Here is a 19,150-nt window from a genome sequence, read left to right as displayed (position 1 = left end):
ACTAGAGTCTTTGCTTCGAACTATTCTGAGGGTCAAATATTTGCTACTGTGATTGAGGCCATTTCACCTGCCTGTCGTTCCTGTTAGTGCTTTCAATCTAGATCACAAAAGTTCGTTGAATTAGAGGCCATGTGAGTCTCAGTGTGTTAAATATTTTGTGATGCACAAGACCTCCACGCTCTTCTTTTATGTCTCACCCTCCTTCTCATAAATCATAATGGATTTTCTTGTAAAGGCGATTTCTTTACTATTTGCTTTTCGTTGCACCAACACAGAGGTTTTATGGCGATGTTGGTATAAGAAAGCCGTCGGAATAGGAAGAAAACAGCCATATCCTTCATTAAGAACCAGCCCCAGCATTTGCCTGGTGTGAAAATGGGAAACCAAAGAAAACCATCTTCAGGGTTGCTGACAGTGGGGTTCGAACCCGCTATCTCCACGTTTCAAGCTCACAGCTGTGCTTCCTAACCACATGGCTAACTAGCCCAATGTAGAGGCGATCAAAATCCATCCTATTTTTAATGCTTTATTTAATACCTCAATATTGGAATTATCTGGTATTACATGTCTACTACGTCTATGTTTATTTCAAATTGTTCTTATCTTAACACACACCTTTTTGAACAAATTAAGATTATCTGTATCGCCTAACTGTCCTTCCCTTCGCCTCCTGAAACATCAATATATCTCTTTGTTGTGTAGCTTCACTCGAATCCATGACAATCCTTTAAGCAGGCTAGCTCAACTCCCATAGGGTGGCTCCAGTTAGCCTACGCAGTGGCCTCCACGGTATGCACTAGCCAGCGTATTGGTAGGTGTGCTAGGTACCAACTGATGAGCCCACCCTAGCACACAAGGGCGAAACGCTGGCAACCAAGAATGAGCTAGCTGGAAAATTTATAATGTCCAATAATGGACCATTTATATTGGTATTATAAATTTGCTCATTCAGGACAAATATTTCAGATTCCCTATGGGAGTCAACATCTGTATCATCTGATGGCCAAGCAGGCATCAATTTTTAGTGATGAGACAAAGTCTCTTAGTGCATTGGCACTGCCGGTGGCTCCAGTCAGCCTACGCAGTGGCCTCCACGGTATGCACTAGCCAGCGTATTGGTAGGTGTGCTAGGTACCAACTGATGAGCCCACCCTAGCACACGAGGGCAAAACGCTGGCAACCAAGAATGAGCTAGCTGGAAAATTTATAATGTCCAATAACGGACCATTTATATTGGTATTATAAATTTGCTCATTCAGGACAAATATTTCAGATTCCCTATGGGAGTCAACATCTGTATCATCTGATGGCCAAGCAGGCATCAATTTTTAGTGATGAGACAAAGTCTCTTAGTGCATTGGCACTGCCGGTGGCTCCAGTTAGCCTACGCAGTGGCCTCCACGGTATGCACTAGCCAGCGTATTGGTAGGTGTGCTAGGTACCAACTGATGAGCCCACCCTAGCACACGAGGGCGAAACGCTGGCAACCAAGAATGAGCTAGCTGGAAAATTTATAATGTCCAATAACGGACCATTTATATTGGTAATCAACTGCCAGAATATTTGGGAAGTCAATGGGCATTGGCACATGAGATACAATTCTAAACGAGATGTTGAACTTTCTAAGAATAAAACATTTCCGGGCATCATCCAGATTATAGCAGACGTGCTGAAAAATTAGTTGTTGATTGATAGACACCATTTGTACTACCTAACCTGAAACACCCTGCATATATATCTCTTTGTTGTGTAGCTTCACTCGAATCTCCCTGAAGGTTGACAAATTTGAACTGAAACTCAAATCCCACTTACATCCAAACAACAGATAAAGGAATTATTGGGGCCTTTCATTTTGATTCCCTAATACGGGTGGCTATCAGTTGGATTATCTATCTCTTCTTTCCAATAAATGTTCTAAATCTACTTTATTTTGGCCCCTTGCTATTTTTAATATATGAAATTGGCACTATTGAAATTCATTTAGTTAAACTTTCATATCTCAGTTGCCTTTTATTGTCTTGATCGCACTCACCTCGAATAGCCAGAACATGAACTCTACCAAAGAGAGACATTCTATAATGTAACTGGCATAGGGTCTACATTGGATCTACGAAACATACAGTCTATATCAAGTGGTAAATTAAGTTATATATTCTCTCTTTACATTCCCACATCTGCTCTTTTTTCCTTCTCCTCCTGGACCACTGCAAAACCTCTCCTCTAACCTGCCTTAGTTATGTCTTAATCCTCAATAGTTCTAGTCGTTTCATACATATATACTTTTAATAATTGAATTCCAATACTGTTATTTGCATAGAGCTGTTTCGTATGGATGCCATTTCTCTTCCAGTTATGTTTGTTGTTCCAGCTGATTGATCTTCCAGGTCACCAGTCCCGAGGGCAGGCCCCACCTTCCGTCACCAGGCATAGTGTTTGTTGGCATATTTTGGTTCCACTTTCTGGCTGTCAACATAAGAAACAAATTCATTTGGATATCCTTGGAGGATATGTGGCATACAGAGACAATACAACATACTAGTGTTCTTCTGCCTGCATTGCAACCAATTTTTCTACACCACATCACACTACACATAATTTTTCTCCAGAATGATATGGCTATATTTAGTATTCTTGATACTGAAATCACAGCCACTTATATGTGCACTAAAATCTACCATATTCTACATTCTTCTTTGCCCATAACCACCCATCATTACTTGTGGTTTCAAGTTATATAAGTAAAACCACCTCACCTTTCGAATGTCCGTGTCTTGCTATTGGGTTTCGTGGAGTTGCCAGATTGAATCCCGGGGCTCGCTCCCACAAATTCAAACATTTCCAGGATTTGGCAGCAAAGCTGTTGTGATAATAACGCAAAAGTAACAATACACGAAATTTTGTTTGACTTATTTATTAAATTGTATTATAAAAGAACTTACAAATGAAATTGTAACAAATAGTTTTATTACAAGTTGATTTACATTGCACCAACACAGATACGTGTTATAGCGATGATGGGACAGGAGAGGCCTAGGAGAGGGAAGAAAGTGGCAATGGCCTCTTCAAATTAAACACAGACCCAGCATTTGCCTGCTGTCAAAAAGGGAAATCACAGAAATCCACCTTAAGAGCTGCTGACACTGGGGTTTGAATCCACTATCCACTATCTCCTCAATTCAGCTCACAGTGGTAGACACCTCAGAAATAGTAAACACAATCCTGGAGGTTATAAGGAACAGAATTCTTCCAAAATATTTATTTTAGTTTTGAATAGTTCTGCAGCATCCGCGATCCGCATGCTGAGGATTGGGCCTGATCCTCAAGAGGGTGTTGCTATGATGTTGACAGTGGGGAGTGATGTCGCAGTGCAGGTGATTTGAAAAGAAGCTAAAGTAACCTTATGCTAGGTAAGAGTGTAGGCCTAACTTCACACTGCATTAATTGAACCAACTGAACTTCCCTACACTGGCTTGGGCAAGTCTAAGCGAAATTAGAGTTTTAGAGCTGGGCTACAGAGTTGGCTTAACCTCACATTAGTAAGAGTGTAAGCTTAACCTCAAGCTGATTTAACTGGCTGTATTTCCCTACACTGGCTTGGACTACTAAAGCTGGGTAGGTGCTATACAGACCTATATACAATGGCTTATATACAGTCTTAACCTCACACTGACCTAACAGGCTGTCCTTCACTACACCAGCATGTTGGCTTGGCTACACTGGTGAAGAGCTTTGTTATGTGCGCAGACTTAACTGAACATAGCTACGGGTTCAAGAATAATGTTATGATGACCATGTGCCCTTCAATACACAAGCTTAAGCTACCAGGCAAGGTACCTAGATACTTTAAAGACATTTAAAGTAAAATAGAGGATGGGGTGAAAACAAATCTTAAAATTTATTATCTCCTAAACAGTTATTTCAGAAAACTGATTTATCAGCTTGAAACTGATCAAAAATTGTCCTCTAATGGGTGATACAGATCAACTTAACCCTGCTTTGTTTAATAGTTTTAGGGTAAACAAAACTTTAAAAGCATTGGAGCATACCTTAAATAACGTTCAGAGTAAAAAGTAGGTTAGGGGGGAAACAATTCATAAAATAAAAATTATATGTCTCCTAAATGGCTAGATGCAGAAAACTGATTTTTAGCTTAAAATTTATAAAAAACTGTCATGTAATCGATAATGTGGATCTACTTGCCCCCGCCTGTTACCTTCCGAAGTTCTGGGGTAAATGACTTTAAAAGCTTTGGAGGATACTTTAAATGACATTTAAAGTAAAGTATAGGTGGGGTGAAAACAAACTTTACTTAACTGTTAGTTGCGGGAAACTGCATTTTAGCTTAAAATTTTTTCAAAAAATTATCCTGTAAGCAGTGATATAAATCAACTCTCCCCAACTGTTTGTTTTGAAAGTTTTAGGATAAAAATAATTTAGAAGTGTGTCAGAGGACACTTTAAATTACTTTAGGTCAGTTGTTAAAATAACCCTTAAGTGAAAATTGAAAACCTCTTCAACCGTTACTTACAGAGAACTTATTTATAGCGTAATATTTATTGAAAACCAACCCGTAAATGGTAATATAGATCAACTCGCCCCCAACTGTTTCTTTAGAAAGCCTACTTTAAAAGTGTGCTTTATTAAATTCTTCCAAAACTCAATTAACTATTGAAGACTTTCCCAAGTTTGAAACTTATCAATGTCCTTAATGAGAAAGGGTGACAGATGTTACTTTTAAGCTTGCACAGTTTCTCCTTCAAGCATGTGTCAACAGTCAAAGTTAAGGATTAACATGATTCATTGCATTGTTTAACCATTACAATGACATCTAGAATAACTGCGCAGATGGGTTTTAAGCGCTAGCCTTCAAATAACCATAGTATTACGAATAGAAAAGTCTTCCTCAAGAGTGAATTCTCAAAACCTTTTAACATAATGCTCAATAGGAAGATTACCACCGCATTAATGTCATGTTCGCTCTCCAACGTGAGTTCTGAAGTGTTTGTTAAGACCATCCTTACTGTCGAACATTCTGTCGCATACAGCACAACGATACAGCCCTTTAGAGTGAGTATGCAGATGTGATTGTACATTATCCTTTCTAGCAAATCTTCGTTTACAAATAGGACAAAAGTACGGCTTCTCTCCGGTGTGAATAAGCATGTGTGATAAAAGTGTACTCTTCATTGAAAACTTACCGTCACATATTGAACATTGATAAGGCCTGTCTCCAGTATGTATTCGCATATGACTTTTTAGGTGATGGTTCAATGAAAATGCCCTACCACATACAGAACAATGATATGGCGTCTCTCCAGTATGTAGTCGCAGGTGATCTCTTAAGTGGTGCCTTTCTGAGAACCTACGATTACATACTGAACATTGGTAAGGCTTCTCACCTGTGTGAGTACGCAGGTGACTTTTTAGGTGTGCATGTTGTGCAAACGTATGGCCGCATGTCACACATTGATACGGTCTCTGTCCTGAATGACGTCGCTCATGGATGACGAGTTCCTGTTTACTGGCAAATTTGGATTCACATTCTGTGCAGCAGTACGGTCTCTCACCAGAATGTGTTTTAAAATGGTTTATTATGTCCGACTTTCTCCTGTATTTCTTATCGCAGACAGCACATCCGAAAATTTTAGTACCAGAGTGAGTTGACAAATGGCTCCTTAAACTGTTCTTCGATGAGAAAGTAAAATTACATATCGAACAACGATATTTCTCACCATTGTGAGTTTTAAGGTGCGCCGAAAGATCTCTATTTGTAAAATATCGTTTGTCGCATTTTGAGCATTTATAGGGTCTGTGATCGGAATGAGTTCGAAGATGGCTTCGAAGTTGCGGAAATTGCACGCAAGAGTAATTACAGAAAGTGCAATGGTACGGCTTCTCCGAAGAGTGAATCCGTAGGTGCATTATTAAGGTTCCCTTAAAAGCATATTTCTTCTCGCATACTGAACACTGATACTCCTTGACTCCAGTGTGAACAATTTGATGAGCCGTTAGCTGACCTTTCCTTCGAAATTCCTTTTCACATACTGAACAACAGAACGGGCTTTCTTTAGAGTGAGTAGCTTGATGGGCATTTAGGTAACATTTTCTCTTAAAGTTTTTGTTGCATGTTGTGCACTTGATCTGCCTATCTTTAGTGTGAGATGTTATATGGCGTTTCAGGCATTGTCCTTGGTTGAATGTTTGATCGCAGCCCTCGCTAGCCATCACCGAAGATTTGGTCATTATTCCATGGTTCTTCACACTGAAACAAAGAAGTCTTTTGGTTTTTCTGACCAACATGCAAGTACAAAATGCATCAACAGATGTTTCAAAATGTTTCTAATAAAGTAACGTTACAGGCTTTATTTCCCACTAACTACTTTTATGGCTTTCAGAGATGCCAAGCTGCCCGAATTTATTCCCACAGAAGTTCTTTTAAGTGCCAGTAAATGTTCTGAAACGAAAGTGACGTACAAGAGAGAATTAGTATACAGTTCACCTGTGCCAGATCGAAAGCCCAAATATTTGTATTGTTCGCAGACAACAAAAGGAAGGTATGCACTGCATTTCTCCCCGCCGGGAGGAATGAGAAAAATTGTCAGTGGGCTATGCGGAGTCGGTCCCATCCCCTAGGACAGTCCTACAGCTGATTGTGAACCAGGAAGTTAAATGAATGGAAGAGAAAGGCTCCAGCCTCTTCCCTACGAGGGGGCATAACCTTGCGCAAACGTCCTCTTTCTTTACTGAGCCACGGTAAAATACTTCTTTGGTGCAAAGCTTATTTATGTCTTTCATAATATTAATGAAATGAGGGATCTGAGGACAGAGGAAATGACAGAGCTGATTTATTTACCCAGTGCCATGAAATAACATATTCCAATTTAGAATGAACATGTTAATTCAAGTGAGAGGGATACATCAAAGATGTAAATCTTGTTTCAATACGGAACCTAAATATGAAATTCTTAATGTTAAAAGTGAGAGGGATGCAAGACCCCAAAATGTTTGTAAATTGTGTGCATTTTACACGATTCTATTTTTTCTTTTGTTTTATTCTTTCTGCCTTGACTATGATAAATTATGATTTTCTCTATTTTATCTGGTTCACATTCATAATTTACATGCCTTCTGCTCTTGTCCTGTTGTCCGTAAAGATACATAGAATAGATTCAAGGCCCATTTCCAGATGGTCCACTTTCCCGAGGGAGCTAGCTGTGAGCATTCAGGACAAGCAGTAGGGACATATAGTGGTCTTCTTGACAATGGAGAAAAAGCCAAAGGCAACCATCAAGATACAGATAATTCCCAGTGTTTATGTCTCAAGGTTTAGCTAACTCCCGTGCACAGCCTATTGCTACACTTGGTTCCCATTGTACAACTCGACCAATAGTGCTACCACAGCTTATACTGCAGGCCATTTCACATCGAGAAAATGCTGGAGTAATCGTCCATAGAACTGTTGCCGAGAGAGCTAAAACCAATTATGATGTATGAAGTGAGTTAGGCATGTCTGGGAAGAATGAAAGCCCAAGTAATTTATTCCAACATTCACTACATGCTAACAGAAAGGTGTATGTTCTTTCTGATGCACTACATCTATTGAAATGCATAAGAAATCAGCTCCTCCAAAAAAAACTATTTGTCTTCAATGGAATGCAGGTAAAATGGACATTATGAGAATCTGTTTGTGGCCGACACACAACATCCCCTCCATCTCTATTTGTGTTGGAAACTCACTTTGCATATTTATCCTAATTTGCCTGGAGAGAACATGAGTATAAAATGCATGTCTCAGCTAGTAACACAACTGTTAGTGGACTTAAACATTGATCCAGTAGAAATATTAAGGGGTTGGAAGAAACTGAAGCAATGATTGAATTTACCAACCCAAACAGCCCAGAGTGTGATACTTTGGAGAAAGAACTGGCTTGGCCTAATTCTTAGGAAAATGAACTCTACAGGAGGAATATGTGAAGATAATTTTTTGATATGAAGCATGCACAGAGGTTAAACCTTTTGCCACCAAGGTATTTTTACTTCTACTGTTATCAAGGGGGTTAATGGAATTACCACATCAATAGCTTTCTAACTGGGCATACAGTAATCAATTAATGCAGACACAAAATTATTAACACAAAATTATTTTTAATACAGAATTTTATCTGAAATAGTCACTGTTTACTGGGGTAAGAAAAATTATATGGCAGTTACAGCAAACGAAGTTTGTTACTATGGGGCTAGATGCAAATCTTTTTAACACTTCAAGCACATTACATCTCACTAACTACTTTTACGGGTTTCAAAGACGCCTCCCTTCTATGGTTTTAAGACACTGATCTTTTGCATAGTGTGCACATGGACCTTGTTTTCCCAATTTCATTTCTGGGATATATTGCGCTCCTTTTACCTGTTGCCATTTTTGATGACCCATGATGCATTGCTTCAGGGAGATGTGATGATGATGAAGCCATTTGTGTCTCATGAACATATCATGAAACTAGGACATAATAGTTTGAAAGAGACAATCATCTAGTTTATCAATAATTAAATTGTTCTCAAATTCTTTGATATTGTAATACTTAACCATGTTCAAACTCATGAAAAGTATAAGGTTTGACTGCCTCAAAACAATGCCACCCTAATGGCTGTTGTTCAATATTGACGACTGAGTGCTTCAGCGCAACAATTGCAATGAAAGCTATCAAATAATTTAAACATATTGCATTTTCACAGGCTCGGAAATTTAAAATGTAAGTTATGAGAAGGAAATTAATTACTGGTATTTTCATAGCACAAACTACCAAGGGGATAATGAGAATACCCGATAATAGCTCATAAACAGATTATAAAATACCTGATATTTTTATTATACAATATTAATAGGTATGTAAAGAAAAAATACATTTAAGTTACAGATGTATGTAAAAGTATATATATAACTAAAAATCCTCACTGGGTTAAGAGTAAATCTAATGTCAACAACTGCTAGGGTCCTGGAAGAAAACTGCATGTGATGAATGGTAGTAGGCAAGTGAGCCTGCCCTTATCATCAAAATTCCACAAGAAACACTTTACATCAGAACAACATGTTGTGTTTCTCGTATTACTTTCAGAGATATGGATTTTAATAAAATCTTACTCGTTGCATGCCCAGTAATTTACATACAAATCTGTATACAATTTAGAAAACTGTAGCAAAGCACAGGTAAATATGCTAGTGTAACTAATACTGTGGACAGTAAGCATGCTTTATTGCACTAAAGTACAGTTGTTACAGACAAGTGTAACTTGAAAGAGTGCAAGTCAGTGTTATTTACAATGCTTGCATTTTTCTTTAAGCCTAAAATGTAAAAGTCAAGACAAATGTGTCACCAATGACATAATATAGCCTGTAAGTATCCAAAAGTAGATGCTAAACAGGGAAAAATAAATTAATAAATCCTATTTTAAAGCATAATAGATGCTAAATTTTCAGATCCCTAACAATCACTGTCCTGGCAGAAAATTTGCTTTACTCCTGTGATTTTGGTTATGTGCTCTCGGTAAAGTTTAACCATGATCCCTTACAGAAGGTTTGTGGAATTATTAGAGCTGTTCCATCTACATTCTACTGAAACTACCTAAATTTGGAAACTGTGAAGCACAAAACCTCCTGATGGTAAACCATACATAACACTGGAAGATTTCAAAACCACTTTCACTGCTGATCTTAAGAAGAAACTCGACAGTTTAATTAATGAAGAATCATGGGAATGTGACGATGTGATCGAAAATGATTAAGGAATGGTTGAAGTTGTAGAATGAATAATTTATTATATCCCAGGATCTGTAGTCTGATACATTCAAAATTCTTAACATACTTAGTATGTAAAGGTGCTTTAATGGCTTCAGAAGGAAACTCTCTTTCCATTTTTCCTGTTGGATGTTTGGTAAACTGTAAAACAAGAATACAGCTAAATATTCATTTATACAAATTATTAATTGTTGAACATCATTTGGCACAAAACATAACTTCTCCATCTGTTTTTCAATCTTATTGAAAATCAGCGGTTCTGTTTTCCGTGTGTCGAGCATAAGGTGGATATAGTTGCAAAAAAGGCGTATTATTATATTCTACAATGGCATTTCAGATGAAGGAAAAAAGGAAATAATCAAAGCTGTATATGGATTAATTTAGAAAATGTATGTTGGCTGAAACACCTAATTCATATTTTAAATTTCTCGTACTGTAAGGTACGATTCATTAGTAAGATGTTAAACTTATTGCTGAGAATGTAGAATATTTTGAAAATCTTCTCAACATAAAAGAAAATCTTCCTGGTGATGTCATGAACAACCAAGTTCATGAGGAGGAGGAGGAAGACAGTGATAATGGTGAAATTACGCTTAAGGAAGTAGAGAGGATGCCAAATGAACTCCGTTGTCATAAAGCAGCAGAACTAGTTAAAATCAGAACTGAAATGGTGAAATATTGAGCAAAGACAGGGATGAAATGGCTTCGTAGAGTAATAAGATTAGCATGAAGTATTAGTAAGGTACCTTCTGGTTAGACAAAAGTAGTAATTGCACCTATCTAGACTTGAGTCTAAAAGTAAAGCATAATCACTAAATAAGGCCATACCACCTGACAGGAATGCAACACGGATTGCTGAACAAATGGAGGCTGAATTACACACCATGTCACACAACTTGTCCAGAAAAACAGTGAGAGAAAGGTTCTGATAGCTAAGGTACTCCTTTGATAACAACCAACAAAATTTCACAATGCCTTCCATAACAAAATATGCTGTTAAGAGGGCGTATGGTTACCCCCTAATGGCCACACATGCTACGAAGCGACGTTGCATGCTGTCTATCAGATGGTCCAAGAGCTCTTGTGGCAGTCTGTCCCATTCCTCCAAAAGGGCAATGTGAAGGTCTTGGACGGTCCTTAGTGGAGGCTGACGGGATGCAATTCACCTCCCCAATGCATCCCAGGCATGTTCTATAGGATTCAGATCTGCAGACCTCGCTGGCCAGTCCATCCAACGAATGTCTTCCCCAGCCAGGAATTCATCCACCAGAGCAGCGCAGTGCAGTCGGGCATTATCATCCATTAAGAGGAAGTCCACTGAAGAGTTGAACATGTTGTCTCAGTACCTCATCCCTGTATCTCTGAGCGTTAACGGTGTTCCTAGGACCACCCATGAAGATGTGCAGGTTCGTATGCCAGTCAACATGATGCCCCTATCCACGTTGTTCCTTTGGTTGTATCAGCTACCAGGTTCTCTCCAGATTAATGTGCGATGGGAATCGTTCTGCAAACTGAAGTGGGATTCATCTGTGAAGAGCTCATGCCTCCATTCATTCATGGTCCAGTTTCGATGTTGACGGTTCCACAGTAAACAGGCCCGCCTCTGTGTTGGAGTGAGCGGGATGCATACCGCTGGATGTCAGGCAAACAGCCCCGCTGTTCTGAGCATCCAGTACATAGATTGCCAGGAAAAGCCAACCTCTGTGATGGCTGCAAGTTCCGCCAACAATTGTCTTGCAGATGCACTCCAATTTTGTTGGGCAGTTAAGGCCAGATATCAGTCCTGCTGTGGGGTGGCTACCCTTGGTCAACCTGGTGCTGGCCTATGACTAACATCTCCTGTGTCTCGAAATCATCTCCAAAGCCTGAAAATGACACTTTGGGGCACATTCAAGGATACGGGTGACTTTGGTCTGTGTCTAGCCTGCTTCCAGGTAGCCAAGTATTCTACCCTGAAAAACGGAGTCCAAACGGCATCGTTGTGCCATTATGTTGTCACGTTCACAACGAGGCTACACTCTGCACACTATAACAGGGCAAGCACAACTGAGGAAATATGGGGCACAGGCACTGTCTGTGTTTACCTTGCGATTACGCCACTAGTCAAAGCAGGGAACACTCCTTTCCTATAGAGAGTGAACACGTAAGGTTGGTAGGTGAATATGTCATGTGATTTGCGGTCTATTTCCTGTTGCCCTGCTTACTCATAACTTATGCTTTACTTTTGGACACTAGGGTACAAGCAAGAGAATAGGGAGGATTGCAACAACTATCAAGGTATCTCAATGATCAGTATACCAGGCAAGGTGATCACTGGGATTGAGAAAGGGAGGGTGCAATCAGTGGGGTTGAGTGTAAATTGGATAGAAACCAGTGTGGTATCAGACAACAGATGGGCTGTAAGGATCAGAGTTTAAATATTATCCATGTAATTGAAAATGCTCCAAGAGGAACAGACAGTTATGGTTATGTTTTGTAGATCTAGGGACGGCATATGACAAGAGTACCCAGGGAAAAGATGTTCACCATACTGGGGGGCTATGGGATTAACCCTTACACTGCTACACCCAAGATATCTCGTCAGCAACTTCAGCTACATTTCTGAATAGTAAACAGATACCTTTGGAGTTTCCTTTGGTTTTTAAACTTGAGTGGCAACAACCTACATCCTTTACCAACATAACAGACCAAGAGTCAAAATGCAAACTGCCTTTCAATGCTATCTGCAGTTAAATATCTCAAATAATGCATTCAGCTCAGTACACAACCTAGGTTAGCAGTCGCACAAAGCACCTGTGTCCAGGGCTTGTAAGAATGGCTTCAAGTAGTGGACGGCATGTGCTTTCAGAGTTCAAAGTTGTAGAAGCTGTGAATACTCTGAAATCTGAAGATGAGTACTCAGATATCAATGATTGAATATCAAAATTTTCGTAGGCTAGAGCTTTTGGCTCTAATGAACAACCCTAATTTACTCTCTTCCTTGAATTTTGTCCAAAAATAAAATGAAACTGAAAGATATTCTGGGATTCTTTAGTCCATTCAAATGACATTTCTTATTATTTTTGCACACTTTTAATATATTTCATACAATTTTAGACATTATATACAAAAACCTAATTCAGCACGGAGGGTTCTGATAATCACTCAACATATTAGCAGTGAAAAGGTTAAAGGGAGATTATTCAAATCAGTCAGAGACATTTATGTTGACAAACTGGGGTACAGTGAGAACTGATGGTAGAAAGAGTTGCTTGTTCAATATAGTTACAGAGGTTAGACAAGACTGTAATCTTTTACCTTTATTGCTCATAGTTCACATGGATCATCTGCTGGAAGGTAGTAAGTGGCACGGAGGGACTCAGTTAGTTGAAAAAGTAGTAAGCAGTTTGGCCAATGTTGACAACTTAGTCTTAATGTCAAATTGTGCCAAAAGCCTTGAGTCTAAATTCTTGGAAAATATAAATAGGTGCAATGAGTACAGTACAAAAATTAGTCTCTCGAAGACTAAATTGGAGTCGGTAGGTAAGAAATCCAAGAGAAATGAAAGTCAGATTGGGGATACAAAGCTGGAACAGGTAGATATATAGAGCAAGTTGGCTGTGTGGTTGGGATCATGCAGCAGTGAGCTTGCTTCGACAGAGAATGGATTCGAAGCCCACTTTCGGCAGCCCTGAAGATGGTTTTCTGCGGTTTCCCATTTACACACCAGACAAATGCTGGCGCTGAACCTTAAGGCCACACTCTATTTCTTCCCACTCCTGGACCTTTCCTATCCCATCGTTACCATCAGACCTATCTGTGTAGGTGCAATGTAAAGAAAATGTTATTGTAAATTGCGTGGCAGGATATTAAAACAATTAGAATTTACATCTTTTATGAGATACTTATTAAACATACCTGAATTTTACTAGAACAAACATTTTTACAGCCTAGCGCATTAAATGAACTTTTAGAACATTTGTTCAAATAGTTAGCTGTATTTTCTGTTAATGGCATCTTTGCAGGAAAACCTACTATATGGATCAATGAAGATTTGATCTATACATTTCCATTCTTACTTCAGAAAATATTACAATAATTTCAATACATTCTAAAACTAGTTTACACTCTATCAGTATGACTTTCTTTGTGTGTAGTTGGTACTATAAAGAGCTTAGGCCTATTTTATATGAGAAAATTCAAAACGTTCTGGAAGAATTAGTTGGAGATGATGTTACAGATACTGAAAATACTGTGCTTTCTTGCATAATTATTGCACATTTTTGACAAAATATACAAGCAAAACTTTGGAAGCATAAACTATTCAAGGAATTCAGATATTTAAATAATTATTTACAATTTATTTACATTTCAAAGATTCATCAAACATAATATATACACAATTGGCCAAACTCATTAGCAGTTATAGTTATTTTGCATAAAAATACAGCGTGCAATTTTTATGAAAAGTCAAATAGGCTCATGAAAGAATTGTCTCATAGATGTCCACCTTATATCACAGACTATGAAGTTTTAACAACACAACAAAACTGTTAATTGCACTCAAGTACTCATTTTATATAAATGAGCGTGTTCTTGCAATAGTTCTCCTAATGTTATAAGTAGGGCCCGGATTCATATTTACTAAAAATATTGAAAGTATGCATGAAAATATGCACTAAAAATAATAAAAAGTACACTTACCATATGCATTTAATTTTAACTCAGTGTTAAATTGATAAACATGTTTAATTCCTTGCAAAATGACGCCTGGCAATAGGTCATCAGCAGTTTTTCAATGTTTTCAGCAGTCGAGGACTTTCTGCTGGGAGACAAAGTTAATTTTCACACTGAACATGATTGTTGTACATCGAAGGACGTAACTGGGCAATACTTGTACACTGGTACTGACTGCCCAGAACATTCTTCTAGCAAAGGCTCCCTGATTCCACGTACGTAGTTGTTTATGGATTGAATCTCCTTCAGTTTGAGTCCAACACTGCACTGAGTTTCCTTTCAAATTTTTCTCCAGTTTCACCAGGGACACTAATGGTGTTTTGAATTAACTGAAGGGATTCGTGTTGGAGTGCACCGCAAATTTCTAGGCCCATAATTGCCTCTGAAAATGACGTATAATGTACATGGATGAAACCAATACCTTTATGTACCGTTTCAGATTCAAAGGCGCATTTCACTTCACGAACACACACAGTATGGCTATCATTACTACTTTTTAATAATGATATTGGGTTTAAATCCCACTAACTACTTTTATAGTTTTCGGAGACGCCGAGGTGCCAGAATTGAATCCCGCAGAAGTTCTTCAACGTGCCAGTAAATCTATCGACATGAGGTTGTCGTATTTGAGCACGTCCAAATATCACCGTACTGAGCCAGGATCGAATCTACCAAGTTGGAGTCAGAAGGCCAGCACCTCAACTGTGAGCCACTTTTAACTACACCTTTCTCTCATGGTAGAGCAATACTGCGGATAACCAAGTTCCCTGTCTTGTGAGAACAGGTTCCAGCAAAAGAGAAACCTGAGGCGGATGAGTTTTTGTACAAATGTACATGAGCCGGTGCTTTTGGAACAGTTCTTATTCTACTTGAAATGACTTTGTTGACAGATGGAAAGAGGGTACGTATCTCTGCTTCAATACGATGCAATCCATGAGCCAGACATGTGACATAGATGATATTTGAAAAAATACTCTTAAGATACTGACCAACTTTCAACATGTAAAAAGCTGCATCTGGGACTAAAAGGCGCCCTTTGTAACAATCACTCTCCAACTCACTAGGCCACAGAAGTCGTAGGGAATCATCAACAAATGTTGCAACTTTAGCGAGATTGTTTTTTTCTAGCTCTTTGCATGAATGTAAATAAGGTCTGTCAGTTTTTTTGTTTTTTTTTTTTACATAATTTACCCACTATGAAGTTCGCAGTGAACAGAACACAGGAATCGGTTGTTTCATCTACCGATATCCAGACACATATCTGAACCTCCCTCCCATGTCAGACCGTATCGAATCCATGACAGAAGTGTGCAGTGAAAGTAAATAGTTCTTCATAAGGGTAGATTCATCTGGTATCTTTCATTCAGCACAATATTTTTCAAGGAACGAGTGTAGATGTGGATTATTCAATTTAAGCAGCAGCTATGTGAGTCCCAGAGCACACTGACCCGGTGTGTAACATCTGGTATGGGTCCCAGCTCAGGGTTACGAGTGAAGACCTCAACGACATCTACGGCGGAGAAGGTGGACTTCGGTACGGCGGAGATGGCGGAAGGGGCATACCCGTAGCGTCTGTACTCCAGAGGAGCGGCTATAAAAGGCGTCTGTCTCCATGTTAGGGGCAGCCTAATTTGAACCTGGCAGTAGGTATAAAATGCCTTTGGGTGTGGCGAGCCCATCGTAACAATAGCCTATATGGACAGAGCAGATATGGCGCCTCGGAAAAGGTTAGGGCGTCCCCTGCTAGAAGCGACGCACAGCTCTTCAGGTGCTGGGGGAACTGTGAAGAATGGGAAACCAGCACCAAACTACATCAAAATTGCAACAGTAAATGTACTGACACTGACGGGAAAGACAGAAGAACTGGTTGACTCATGATAGAGAAAGATATAGCCATACTTGGACTGTGCGAGACCAAGAAGAGGGGTACAGGGGAGATCCCTCTGAGAGAAGGATACAGGCTATATTACAGCGGAGGACCTGAAGCAAAAAATGGAGTGGCCATCATACTTAGAAGAGAAATCCAAGAATATGTGGAATATACGAAGTACATCAGCGATAGGATGATGGTGATGAGACTCCAGTTTGAAATGGCGTGAAAGATCTATTTCAGTTGTATGCCCCACAAACTGGTTGCATAGATGAACATCTAGAGGACTTCTTAGAGGAAGTGGAGAGACAGATAGAAGATAAGGAAGTACTGTTGATGGGAGATCTAAATGCACAAGTTGGAATGGAAAGACAAGGAAAGGAAGATGTTGTAGGGCCCTTTGGATATGGAAATGTAAATCCAGAAGGCGAGTTGTTGGTGGATTTTTGCATGAGGAATCAAATGATTGTTGGAAACACCTGGTTTAGGAAGAAGAACAGTCAGAAGATTACAAGGTATGGTTGGGGAGACAGACGAACAAAGACCATGATTGATTATATAATCATAGAGAAAGAACACCGGAAGAACCTTGTAGATGTAACAGCCATGCCTGAAGAAGCCTTTGGTGGAGATCATAGAGTTGTGATAGGAAAATTGAAAGTTGGAAAGATTGAAAAACCTCAATTAAGAAGAGAGAAAAGAATTAAAGTATGGAAGTTGAAGGAGAAAAGCATACAAGAAGAATTTCAAAGGGAAATAATACCCTTGGTACCCAGGACAGAGGTAGGGAATGTTGAAGAGGAATGGAAAAGATTTAAGGAAGCACTGGTTGGATGTGCAGAAAAGGTGTGTGGTAGAACATCAGGAAATGTGAAAGACAAAGAAACACACTGGTGGAATGATAGGGTAAAGATTAAAGTGAAGGAAAAGAAAATGGCATGGAAAGCATGGAAAACATCTAAGACTGAAGAAAGTAGAAGAAAATATGTGGAGGCAAAGAATTTGGCCAAGAAAGTAGTGGAGGAAGAAAAGCTGGGCCTTATTCACACAGAAATTGAGAGATGATACGCAGGGCAGCAAGAAATTACTGTATGGTATCTTAAAAAACAAAAAGAGAGATCAAGTAAACACCAGATTTGTGAAGGATGAAGGTGGCATAATTTTAACAAAGCCAGAAGAAATAAGAAATAGATGGAGAGAGTATTTTCAGAAGCTGCTGAACATAAGAACGGATGACAGTCATTCAATGGACGACCAGGAAAGGCAATTAGTTGATGAAGAAATGGATAAAGAAATTACAATGAATGAAATTGAAATGGCAGTAAGAAAGATGAAGAATGGAAAAACTGCTGGAATTGATGAAATTTCAGTGGAGATGATAAAGGCAGCTGGAGCTGTAGGCCTGCAGTGGACATATCGGGTTCTCAGGAATGTCTGGGAGAATAAGGAGGTCCCTGAGGATTGGCAAAAAGGAATAATCATCCCAATTTTCAAGAAAGGTGATAAGAAAGTTTTGAAGAACTACAGGGGAATTACTCTAATATCCCATGTTGCTAAGATAATGGAAAGGATACTGGAAAGTAGAATAAGGTCCGGGTTGAGAATCAGATACAGGAAAATGAGTTTGGTTTCAGAAGTGGAAGGTCAACAATAGAGCCCATTTTCATTATGAGACAACTGATGGAAAAGCATTGGGAGTATGGGAATGATATGGTGATGACATTCATTGACACTGAAAAGGCATATGACAGTGTCCCCAGGACGAAGGTTTGGGACAGTCTGGTGCAAAAAGGAATTGGACAGGGATTAATAAAGATGATCATGGCATTGTATAAGAAATGTTGTAGTTGCGTGCAAACACAAGTTGGCAGGACAAGTTGGTTCAAAATAACTAGTGGGCTGAGACAGGGAAGTGTTCTATCACCAATCCTGTTTACAATAGTAATGGATAACATCATGAGAACAGCAAAAGCAGCATATGGAGGAAGAGAAATGAACATGATGTTATTTGCAGATGATATTGTGATTTGGGGAGAAGACGACAGGAAGGTTCAAGAACAGTTGAATGTGGTGAATGGGAAGATCGAAGAATGTGGATTGAAAATAAGTGCAGAAAAGAGTAAAACTCTTGTTATGACTAGAGGGGAGAAAGAAGGGAAAGGTCAGATTAGACTTGCAGACAAGCCCCTGGAAGTAGTGGAAACGTTTACATACCTGGGGAGTGAATTAATGGAGAATGCTCGACTGGATGCTGAGATTAGTAAAAGGATTCAAGCTGGAAGTTGTTTCTATCATAGTGTAAGAAACATGTTATGGGCCAAAGATGTGCCAACGGAAGCAAAGGATACTATGTACAAGATGTATTACTTACCCATAACAACTTACGGAGCAGAAACTTGGACAATGACAAAGAAGGATGAGAGTCAAATACAGGCAGCCGAAATGAAATTCTTGAGGAGTATGATACAGAAGAGTAGAAGAGACAAAATAAGGAATGAGAAAATCTGGGAAGAAATTGGAGTGGAAAAATTGAATGATAGAATAGAGAAGAGCCGACTAAGATGGTTTGGGCACATAAAGCGAATGAGCAATGAAAGAATGCCAAAAAAGGTGATGGAAATGTAAATCCAAGGAAGGAGAGGGCGTGGACGACCACGATTGAAATGGAAGGATACCATCCAACGCAGCATTATAGAAAGAAACCTGGACTGGGACACAGTGTTGGAGGAGGAGTGGTGGAAAGACCGCAGAAAGTGGAGAGGAACCATATT

The 19,150-nt window shown here is 39.2% G+C and overlaps 1 protein-coding gene across 1 annotated transcript in view; it reads right to left on the bottom strand.

Moving 5' to 3' along the window:
- Positions 1-2,171: 2,171 nt before the first annotated feature.
- Positions 2,172-19,150, bottom strand: part of LOC137498991 (uncharacterized) — a 155,349-nt gene continuing 138,370 nt past the window's right edge. The window contains exons 6-7 of the mRNA XM_068226975.1: positions 2,754-2,857; positions 2,172-2,463 (exon numbers count right to left, since the gene is read on the bottom strand). Of these exons, the coding sequence (XP_068083076.1) occupies positions 2,351-2,463; positions 2,754-2,857 (217 nt within the window). The 3' untranslated portion in view covers positions 2,172-2,350. The remainder of the gene's footprint in view (positions 2,464-2,753; positions 2,858-19,150) is intronic.

This window comes from Anabrus simplex, chromosome 3, assembly GCF_040414725.1.
Source record: "Anabrus simplex isolate iqAnaSimp1 chromosome 3, ASM4041472v1, whole genome shotgun sequence".
NCBI classification, from domain to species: domain Eukaryota; kingdom Metazoa; phylum Arthropoda; class Insecta; order Orthoptera; family Tettigoniidae; genus Anabrus; species Anabrus simplex.
Note: the sequence above shows the minus strand (reverse complement) of the source record. Positions and strands in the feature narration are given on the sequence as shown.